The 11,166-nt window shown below is 44.0% G+C and overlaps 1 protein-coding gene across 1 annotated transcript in view; it reads right to left on the bottom strand.

The window, feature by feature from the left end:
* Positions 1-9,902, bottom strand: part of JMJD1C (jumonji domain containing 1C) — a 173,104-nt gene extending 163,202 nt beyond the window's left edge. Inside the window, exon 1 of the mRNA XM_040976042.1 lies at positions 8,677-9,902. Coding sequence (XP_040831976.1) covers positions 8,677-8,844 — 168 coding nt within the window. The 5' untranslated portion in view covers positions 8,845-9,902. The remainder of the gene's footprint in view (positions 1-8,676) is intronic.
* Between the last annotated feature and the right edge of the window lie 1,264 nt (positions 9,903-11,166).

The raw sequence follows: 11,166 nt of genomic DNA on the forward strand, positions 1-11,166 counted from the left end.
CTTTCCTTGTCTACCTTTCAAACAAAAGAAAAAATGAAATTTTACAAAAATTAAATTTCAAAAGACCCCGAGTAGGCAAAACAATCTTACAAATCAAAGCTGAAGCACTCACATCTCCTGAACTGAAACTTCCTACAACTACAGTTACCAAAACTACTAATACAACAGACAGCCACATCAGGCAAACACCCCAGCAGTTAGTGTGTCCTGAGACTGCATCCTTCCCATCTGAGCAGCTAGCTTAGAGTCTTCCCTTGGCCTGACCTAACTTCCTGCAGGAGGCAACAAACAATGCTTAATGCACTTCAGTTTCTACCACCCACAGGATATCCAGATGGAGTTCTCAATTTCTGTCTTTGGAGTAGCCAAAATTCCAGTTACTGCAGGGATTTGGTAAGTGAACCAATAGACAGAAATTCGATCTTGCTCTCTCACACATGTTCCCCCTCAAATTGCTTTATTACTAAACATTTCAAAAATCACTTGAAAAAGAGTGACACACGAAAAAATGGAAAGAAGACTGCAGAAATAGACCTTTGTTTACATCTATGGTCAAATGACTTCTGCCACAGTTGTCAAGATTACTCAACAAAGAAAAAACAGTCTTTGCAAATGATGGACCAGTTCTGAGGTACGGTGAGCTAAACTACTGCTATTACAGGCACTCCTATATGGGTGGGACACCGAGCATTCCCAGGAGGCATCCTTCTGCTAACTTCCTACTCTAACAATAGTGTTTTGTGATTACACAATTAGAAAAAAATCTCTCCTCCAATCCAATTCACTCCTCCAATGCCTGCGGCAAACAGGGCTGGGCCAGGCCAGAGTCAGGAGTCAGGAGCTTCTTTCAGGTCTCCCATATGGATGGCAGGGGTCTGAATCAGAACTAGAATAGCTGGGACTCAAAACCAGCACTCACGTGAGATGCCAGCATTGCAGAAAGTGGCTTAATCTACTGAGTCACAATATCAACTCCATCTTTCCTTCAAACTGCAGCTTCCTGCTAATGGGAAGAAGATAATGGCCCAAGTACTTGAGTCTGTGTCAGCCATATGGGCCAACTAAAGCAGGATTTCTCAGTAAGAAAGTACAGTGGACAATTCCAAATAACCATCCAACCATTCTCACCTGTCTTTATCATAAATCACACGTTCTTTTTCTGCATAAGTCTTTGCTTATTAAAACTGAAATGCACCGCCATGGCCTGGCCCACCAGCCCTTGCCACTGCAAACTACTGCAGAATGAATCAATGACTAAATGATGGAGCTGTCTTGAGTTCACTGTCTGCAACTCTGTCAAATAGATAAATCTAAAAATAAAAACACATCCTCTGATCATTAATTCAACAGCAGAAACATATTTTTTGCACCTTTTTCTATTATCATTATTATTGGAAACTCAGATTTACAGAAAGAAGATACAGAGAGAAAGATATCCCAACCACTGACTCACTCTCCTAGTAACTGCAATGGCTGGAGCTGAGCCAATTCAAACCCAGGAGGCAGTAGCTTGTTTTGGGTCTCCCATGTGAGTGCAGGGTTCCAAGGCTTTGGGCTGTCCTTGACTGCTTTCCAGGCCATAAGCAGGGAGCTGGATGGGAAGTGGAACAGCTGGGACACTAACTGGGGGTATGCAAGGCTAAGACTTCAGCCAATAGGCTATCATGCTGGACCCGTAATGATTTATTTTCACAGTTTAAGCCTTTGGCTTTTCATTTGTCCAATCAGGGAAGGAGTTGATTTACATCTAGAATATTTCTGTTCTGTAATTCCAGAACTGTTGGTAGGTTTCATCTGTAATGCTGAGGAAGAAAGTGCTCATTAACCAAGAGCAAATTTTGAATCTATTACCAAATCACTTAATTCTGATTAATGAAGTCTATTTTAGTGTGCCTGTGGTATTTGTTCTCCAAAGACCACACTTCTTCATTAGCAATGTGATTTCTGTGTACTACTACTTTTGAATGGTTACAACTTCAATTTTTCTGATTAGAGAAATTGAGATAGAATAAGGATCACAAAGGTATAATGCTTGTTTATGAGATAATTTCATATTTTTCATTCACCTGGAAGTTTTAGTGTACTGTATTTAATACCTTGGCAAAAGTTCTTTGTGGTTAAAATGGACCAAATGGAATCAGGTAACTGGAGGATTATGATATTTGTATAATTGGGGTAAGTATGAAATTAGGAATGGAATACAAAGACATTTCAACTTCTGTTTCAGCAGGAACATTTTGTAGGAAAAGGAGATAAAAGGGGCTGGCCCAAGAGTAGCAAGCTAGGCCTCTACCTATACTGCCAGTATCCTGAATGTCCTATAAAGAGGGGAATTCGAGGCCAGGTGGACCCACTTTGGGCCAGCTCCCTGCTTGTGGCCTGGGAGGGTGACAGAGGAGAGCCCAAGTCCTTGGACCCTGCACCCATACAGGAGATTCGGAAGAAAACTTCTGGCTCCTGACTTTGGACTGGCTCAGCCACTTGGGGAATAAATCATCAGATGTAAGATTTTTCTCTGTCCTCCTCCTCTGTGTATCTGACTTTCAAAATAAAAATAAATAAATAAAATCTTAAAATTACAATCACTTTTTGAGAAATGTCTAAATGATATTACAGGTCTTTTAAAAGCTCAGATATATATACCCATCCATATACCCCTACACTTAATTCCTACTCATTCAGATTTTAAAAGAAGCTCTATGAAGATCTATTCTGTCAAACAGGTTTCAACTGATATAAACATTGTACTTGAATCTAGAGTCTATTTTTTCAAATATGCAGTCCAAAAGGATTCTATTTGCCAGTAAGTCCAAAAACCAAATTTCATTGCATGAGGGTACTTTCAAAAGTCCATGAAACCAATGAGGAACATGTATTTATGAAGGACTATACTATTGCAATAACATGGAGTAAAATCAGCAAGGAGAGGGGATTAAGGAAAGGGAGAGGGGAATCCCCAGAGCCTATGGAACCACACTGTAAAATAATAATGATGATAATAATAGTTTAAAAAGAAAAAGGAATAAATTGAAATTGAAAAGACAATTAACTTATTTTTAAAAGTGAAATTTTTAAAAGTGAATTCCATGAAAACTGGAATTGAAAGTTTATTATAGGGCCAGCACTATGGCATAGAATATTAAGCCTCCACATGCACCGCTGGCATCCCAATACAGGTTCTGGTTTGTGTCACAGCTGCTTACACTTTCAATTCAGCTCCCTGCTAATGACTTCGGAAAGCAGCAGAGAATGGCCAATGTGCTTGGGACCCAAATGGGAGACCAGAAAGAAGCTTCTAGCTCCCTGTTCCTCACTTCAAACCAGCCCAATGTGGACCAGCCAATGTAGCCATTTGGAAACTGAATCAGTGGATGGAAGATCTAACTCCAACTTACAAATAAAAATCTTTAAAAGTTTATGTTAGTACAAAAACATTTTTAAATACATGTGTAGTTTTATTACACCAATTATACACAGGGCCCAGTGTGGCAGCCTAGTGATTAGAGTCCTCGCCTTGCAAGTACCAGGATCCCATATGGCCGCTGGTTCGTGTCCTGGCTGCTTCACATCCCATCCAGCTCCCTCCCTGCCTGTAGCCTAGGAAAGCAGTCAAGGACAGTCCAAAGCCTTGGGACCCTGCACCCATGTGGGAGATCCAGAGGAGGGGACTGGTTCCTGGCTTCAGATTAGTTCAGCTACAGCCATTGCAGTTACTTGGGAGGTGAACAAGTGGATTTTCTGTCTCCGTAAAATCTCTCTTAAAAACCTTCTCTCTGTAAAACTTTCCAATAAAAATAAATCTCTAACAACAACAAAAACAATTATACATTAACCCTGAAAAACCAGCAAATGCATGGAAATCCACATTTAAAAAAAAAAAACCTCTTTTTTTAGATTTATTTATTTTTTTTTAAAGATTTATTTTTATTATTTTTTCATTGGAAAGGCGGATATACACAGAGGAGAGACAGAGAGGAAGATCTTCCGTCCGATGATTCACTCCCCAAGTGAGCGCAACGGGCCGATACTATGCCGATCCGAAGCCAGGAGCCTCTTCCGGGTCTCCCACGCGGGTGCAGGTTCCCAAAGCTTTGGGCCGTCCTCAACTGCTTTCCCAGGCCACAGGCAGGGAGCTGGAAGGGAAGCGGGGCTGCCGGGATTAGAACCGGCGCCCATATGGGATCCCGGGCGTGCAAGGCGAGGACCTTTAACCACTTGCGCCACCGCGCCGGGCCCTAGATTTATTTATTTTTATTAGAAAGGCAGATTTACAGTGAGAAAGACAGAAAGATTTTCCATTTTATGGTTCATTCCCCAGATGGGATCCCGGTGCATGCAAGGCAAGGGTTTAGCCACTGAGCAATTTGTGCAAGCTTTATTTAGAAAAAAAATTACTTGGGGCCCGGCAGCGTGGCCTAGCAGCTAAAGTCCTCGCCTTGAACGCGCCAGGATCCCATATGGGCGCCGGTTCTAATCCCAGCAGCTCCACTTCCCAACCAGCTTCCTGCTTGTGGCCTGGGAAAGCAGTCAAGGAAGGCCCAATGCTTTGGGACCCTGCACCCATGTAGGATACCCAGAGGAGGTCCCTGGTTCCCCAGCTTCAGATCGGCATAGCATTGGCCATTGTGCTCACTTGGGGGGTGAATCATCGGACGGAAGACCTTCTTCTCTGTCTCTCCTCCTCTCTGTATATCTGACTTTGCAATAAAAATAAAATAAATCTAAAAAAAAGAAAAAAAGTCACTTGAAACGTAGTTAGGGGAAGAAACTGAGAACGAAAAAAGTTGTTCTACAATCAATCTTCTCAAAATCCATGGCAAGGTACACATCTAGCCTAGCAGTTAAGATTCAAGCACCTCAGGCCCGGCGCGATGGCGCAGTGGTTAAGTCCTCGCCTAGCACGCCCGGGATCCCATATGGGTGCCGGTTCTAATCCCGGCAGCCCCGCTTCCCTTCCAGCTCCCTGCCTGTGGCCCGGGAAGGCAGTCGAGGACGGCCCAAGGCTTTGGGACCCTGCACCCGCGTGGGAGACCCGGAAGAGGCTCCTGGCTTCGGACCGGCATAGCATCGACCGTTGCGGCTCACTTGGGGAGTGAATCATCGGACGGAAGATCTTCCTCTCTGTCTCTCCTCTCTGTATATCCGCCTTTCCAATAAAAAATAATTAAAAAAAAAAAAAAAAAAAAGATTCAAGCACCTCATACTGAAGCACCTGAGATGAAGTCTCAGCTGTACTCCTACTCGAGCTTGCTGCTAATGTGCACCTTGGAAAGCAGCTGGTGAGTCAGGTAGTTGAGTACATGCCATCCATGTAACAGATCTGCATAGAGGTGAGCTCCTGCCATGGTCCAGGACCAGTCTTGGCCACCGTGGCCATTACAAGAGTTTGGGATTGCACTAATATATAAAGTGCTTTCTGTTTCTTTCAATAATAATATATTATTAGAACACATCACCAGAGCAGTAACAATGTTGACAACTGATGCTTACACATGATCCTTCTTAGGAACTAAATAAAGAACTCAACATGTGGAGACTCATTATATATTTCTTTCTACCTTTAAAACTCAATCCTCCTACTTAGAAAAGGGTTCTGATAAAATCCTTTGATGATCAGTATAATTGCAGTATAGAATCCCAGAGGATTATGAAGCCATTTAAAAAAAAATCATCAGGTCCAGTGGCGTGGCCTAGTGGTAAAGTCCTTGCCTTGAATGTGCCAGGATCCCATATGGGTGCCGGTTCTATCCCAGCAGCTCCACTTCCCCTCCAGCTCCCTGCTTGTGGCCTGGGAAAGCAGTCAAGGACGGCCCAAAGCCTTGGGACCCTGCACCTGCATGGGAGACCCAGAAGGGGTTCCTGGTTCCCCAGCTTCGAATCAGTGCAGCACCGGCTATTGCGGCCACTTGGGGAGTGAATCATCAGATGGAAGATCTTCCTCTCTGTCTCTCCTCCTCTCTGCATATCTGACTTTGTAATAAAAATTAAATAAATAAATTTTTAAAAAAAATCATAAAACACCTGAAATTATCCTCTCCTCAGTTAATAAAAAAAATCACATCAATTAAGCTCATCATTTAACAGACAAGATAGTGGTATGACAAAACTCCTGACACAAAAAAGTGAAATTTTAGTCTTAAAATCAGGTATGTTTATATTGTAAAAGGAAATATTTTTACTGCGGTTTGGCGAACAAAATAGTGCCATCCCAAAAATATCTCCATATCCTATTCCACAGGACCTGTGAACACATAGTGAAGAGGAACTAAGGTTAAGACCGAATTCTGATTATTAACCGACACATGTTGAGATTAGCCTGGATTATCTGGGCTCAATGTAATCATAAGGGTACTTAACACAAAAAGCCGGAAGCAGAGTCAGAGGGAGATACAACCTGCTTTTTAGGATACAGGAAGAGGACCATGAGGCCAAGGAATGCAAACAGCCTCTACATACTAGGAAAGGACTCTCTCCGAGAGCCTACACTAGACATTCTTGTCACACACTGACTATAGCTCATGTCAGATTTGCAATCTCAAAAAACATAAAATAAATATGTATAGTTTCATCCACCAAAGTTGTGTGGTTAAAGCGATAGCAGGAAACTAACGTATACGAGCAATTCTCCATCTAAAAGACTAAAGGAATAACTGAGACACACAGTATTTCCCAAGAATATTTTCAAGTTTTGATACTTATCCTTTAAAATTCTGTATGACATAAATGTTCAAACAGTAAAGTTTCTTAAACCAAACACTTTTAATAGTACCTGCAACTTCAAAATATGGGTTTCAGCAACCAAAATCCAAAAATTTAAAAAGCAGTTTACCTATTAGCATATTTCATATAACGGACTATGCTGTTTGTATTTAAAGTGCAGCAGCAAAGCCCTAAAAGGGGGGACATTGATGCCAAACCAATCCAAGTGTCATTTTAAGGTAGGAATAGAAGGAAGTTTGGAAATGATCTACAAATACAGGTTCTAGGCTAAAAAATCACACTATATGCAGTAACATTCATTTATCAAATATAGAATGTTGTACCAAGGAACACTGGTCAAAGATTCACAGAGTCAGGTCTCAAAATGCCTTCCCCCCCCCCTTTTTGGTGAATTCGCGATGAGTTTCAATCCATGAAACTAAGAAGGAAGCAAAAACACTTTTGTCACCTGAAAAAAACTCCTTCCTGTTCTTTGCAATAATCGCCATCGTGCCTAGGAACGTCTAAATACCAAGCCTCACACTTTCTCAGTTACAAACATATGCAAGTCACCTGTTTTATATATTTCCAATTAAGGGACCAACTCTTCAATATGATTAAGTTTCTAAACTATCACCAATGATAGCCTTTAAGCTGTTATTTCCTAATTTTCATGTATCTTCTAAAGCAAAACACCATAGAAGGAAAACAACATTTTATGGTTGTTTTGAAATTATTTTAAAATGCTAAACCATCATCCAATTAGTTTCCACAGAAGTCAACAGAATTTAATCTACAGTAGAAAGAGAAATGTATTCGGCAAAAGCAACCGTTACTGAATTAACACAATTCCTAGAATCATTGAGCATGTTTAATGAATATTTTTCTTTTGAATAATACCAAAATTATTCAAAATCACTTGTATTTTGCTTATTTCCTATTAGAAATACCTACTAGCAAAACAAGGTGATTTTGAAATATCAACGTTGAAACACGCCACATGAAACCATGTCCAACTTCAGTGACAAAAACGGACTTAAAAAAAACACTCAAAAGTTCCTGAGAAAAAAATGAAAATAGGTCGATTTATGCAGATTTTACAGTGATTTTCAAGCTGTAAGCCTGCATATATACAAGAGGGAAATACCCAAACGTGAAATTTTTCAATGAAAAAGTCAATGTTCCAAAACACTTTTCATGGATTAGATAATTTAAGTCAACCTTGGGAAGTTAAATGCCGAGTCCCAACCCTGCCCCTTACCTTCAGCCTGTCCTCCAGGGATGACTTGCTTGGAACCCAACGTGTCCCTCGCAAAGCCACACACATACCTACACTACCGAGGCACACATTTCCTAATCAGACACAAGGTAAAGAGCACGCTAAGGTTCAGTGGGGACATGTAACATTTTCATTGACAACATCTGTGGTCCTATTTAATTAAAAGTCGTATAAACAACCAAGAACATGTTCACTGCATCGCCAGTTTCTAATAAGGCTGGAAGAAAAAGATGAATTTCTATTACGTCGCATACCAAAATTTTTCGCTCTCATCATTTCAGGTTAGGAAGCCAAGCCTCACCCAGTACAGGGTGAATCAGGACCCGTCACTGCCACGGCAGTACCTCTACATCTCTGGAAAGCCAGAGGTCTGTCATTGTTTTTCCTCCCTTTTCCTTCGGCGACCCTAGGGTCCCGGGGGGCTCCAGGGCGCTCGGCCCCGGCCCCCGCCTTCCACGGAGCTCTCCCAGCCAGGCCGGGGCGGCCGGGGCGGCCGGGGCCGGGCGCTCTCCGAGGCCGCCCGGGGTCGCGGGGAGGCCGGCTCCGAGGCCGAGTCTGCCCGGGAAGCACTCGCCGAGGGGCGGACACCCGGGCGGGAGCTGCGGGCTCCACGGAGGGGCGTGACCGCCAGCGGCGCGGGTGGAACCAGGTGCCGCCGGGAAGCCCCCGGGAGCGCGGGTGGCGGCGGGCTCGCTTACCGCCAGGTCCGGATCGCGACTGTCCCGGTGTGACACGGCTCGGATGACCCCCGCTCGCCAGCTCCGCCAGCAGCGTCCGCTCTCCCCGCGCTCCGGACGCGCCTCGTCGCCGGCCGCCACACACAGGAACCGCTTCCCCACCAGCTCCGGCCGCGTCTCCACCGCCATGGCCCGAGCTGCCACAGCGTTGGCCGTGTTCTCCAGAGAACTGCGAACGCCGGCTCTTACCGGCCGCCCATGCTGAGAGCGGACCGGGAGACCGCGGCGGTCCCGCGAGCGGGAGAACGCCGACTCGGGGCACACCGGACGCGCTGCCCTGGAGGACACAGCGACCTCGGACGCTTGGCGGCCCCAACAGCCACCAAGGTCCTCAGACTCACAGCGTGGGCTACAGCCACAAACACACCCAAACACACGAAAAACTGACAGAAACGCCGGCCCGGCCGCCGGAGGCCCTCAAGCCGCCGGGCGCCGCTGCCGCTCGAGCGCCGCGGCCAGTACTACTCCGCCTCCCGGGCCGGGCGCCGCGAGCGCGCCGCGCGTCTCCTTCCGCCGGCGGGGGGGCGGGGAGCCGCGGGGGTCGGCGGAACCACCGCAGACGGAAAGTAGTGCCCGGCGCGGCCGCCGGCCCCGGCGCGCGGAGCGAGGAGCGGCGAGGGGCGGGCCGGCCTCCTAGTCACCGCTCCCTACAGAGGTGACGGCGAGGCAAAAAACGCTGATGGCACCGGGCCACAAAATAAACTCAGGTTAAACGCCTCATCTCCCAAGGGATGTTTTCCAGAGCACAAGGCGCCTGCCTGCTGTCTGCCTGGAATGTAGCCCGAACTGGTCCGGCAATTGGTGGCAATGCGGAGCAGCGTCCACACGAGCTCGATGGGACAGGAACAGCAGTCCACAGAGTTAAATGAAAAAGGGGAAAAGGCTAACATCCTTTGTGCTTCCAATGATCGCTACACTAATTTGTTTGAGCTGGTCAGATTTAACATCCCGCCAGTGCTTTGTAAGAGAACCTGAAATGCTGCGCGGTGGGCTTTAGCTGGCGTCTTTAAATTTCACAAACTGCATCAATCTGTGCACCGTTAATATTACTCTGTAGCTCAAACACTCTGATCGGTTAATAAAAACAGAGAAAGACTCCAGAATGATTTAAAAAAAAAATGTATCGTGGAAAGAGGAAGACTCCAGTTGAAGAAAATAGTTTACTTTCCAACCAATCACAGCAAGGCATCATAACCCATGCAGACATCTCTAACTTGCACCTTCTTTGGCCATCCTTTAATCTTTCTAAGTCCAGCTACTTCCCTCTACATGTCAGTGTATACCTTACATAGAGTTTTTTAAGGTAGCTTTTAAAATCCTGTTTTTCCCCTTCAGTACCGCAAGTGATTAAATAAACATCAAAAAATATTTCAAGAGCAATAAATTGTAATTTTTTAAATTACTGAGAGATTTTCTTAAACCTCCACTCCATCATAAAAGGGTGGGGGTGTTTAGCATTTCAAAGAAATTTACACTAGAAATCTGAATATTTAAACATACTAAGGCTTTTTTATATTTTTTCCAGAACACCCAAGTTGGGCATTTCAAACAGAAAAATATATCCACTGCAAATAAGTGAGAAACCAAAATTAAAAGGAAGATGGATTTTAATCATCTTGGTCTACTTTTGTTAATCAAAAAACCAAACAGAACCATACATAACACATAAACCAAAAAATTTTATGCAAAAAAAATGCACATTGGCACATTCAAAAAATACTTCACCTTTACTTGGCCAATTGTATATCCAAGTCCACTCTTTCAATATACACTGTATAATACTTAACAAATTATCTTAGACACACAGAGTGAGATATCTAAAAATCTCGATTTAGATTAGGAAGTCAGTAAAAGAACTTGGTCAGACCAAACCAAGGGAAAGAAATCTCAGCAAATGAAAAGATGAGAGTAAACCGACCCACAGGGGAATAACAATTCCTCAGAGACCTGCTGTGTGACCTGGGGTACTACATACGTTAATACACAAAGCCTGATTCCTACTTATCAGTAATGATGACCTACAACTACACAGCAAAAACACACAAATGAGTCATTTAACAAGACGTGCAAATTTAACACTATTATCACATAAATGCCATCACTAAATTATAGAGCACAGGTAGTTGGAGCGCCTTCTATAGCACTGCCAGGTGTTTCCCACTTGCTAATAAACTCCTATCAATTGCCCCCTAAATGTTGTACATGTTGAATCCCATCTTTCAAGCCTTAAGGATGTAAAGCCAACAAGTCAAAATATTCCTTATACAAATTTTTTCAAATGGCCATTTAGCCTCATAATTTATGTATTTATTGCAAAGTCAGATATCCAGAGAGGAGGAGAGGCAGAGAGGAAGATCTTCTGTCCGATGATTCACTCCCCAAGTGAGCACAAAGGCTGATGCTATGCTGATCCGAAGCCAGGATCCAGGAACTTCTTCTGGGTCGCCCACG

Source organism: Ochotona curzoniae, unplaced genomic scaffold, assembly GCF_017591425.1.
Source record: "Ochotona curzoniae isolate NIBS_2020 unplaced genomic scaffold, NIBS_Ocur_1.0 contig_2692, whole genome shotgun sequence".
Taxonomy (NCBI): domain Eukaryota; kingdom Metazoa; phylum Chordata; class Mammalia; order Lagomorpha; family Ochotonidae; genus Ochotona; species Ochotona curzoniae.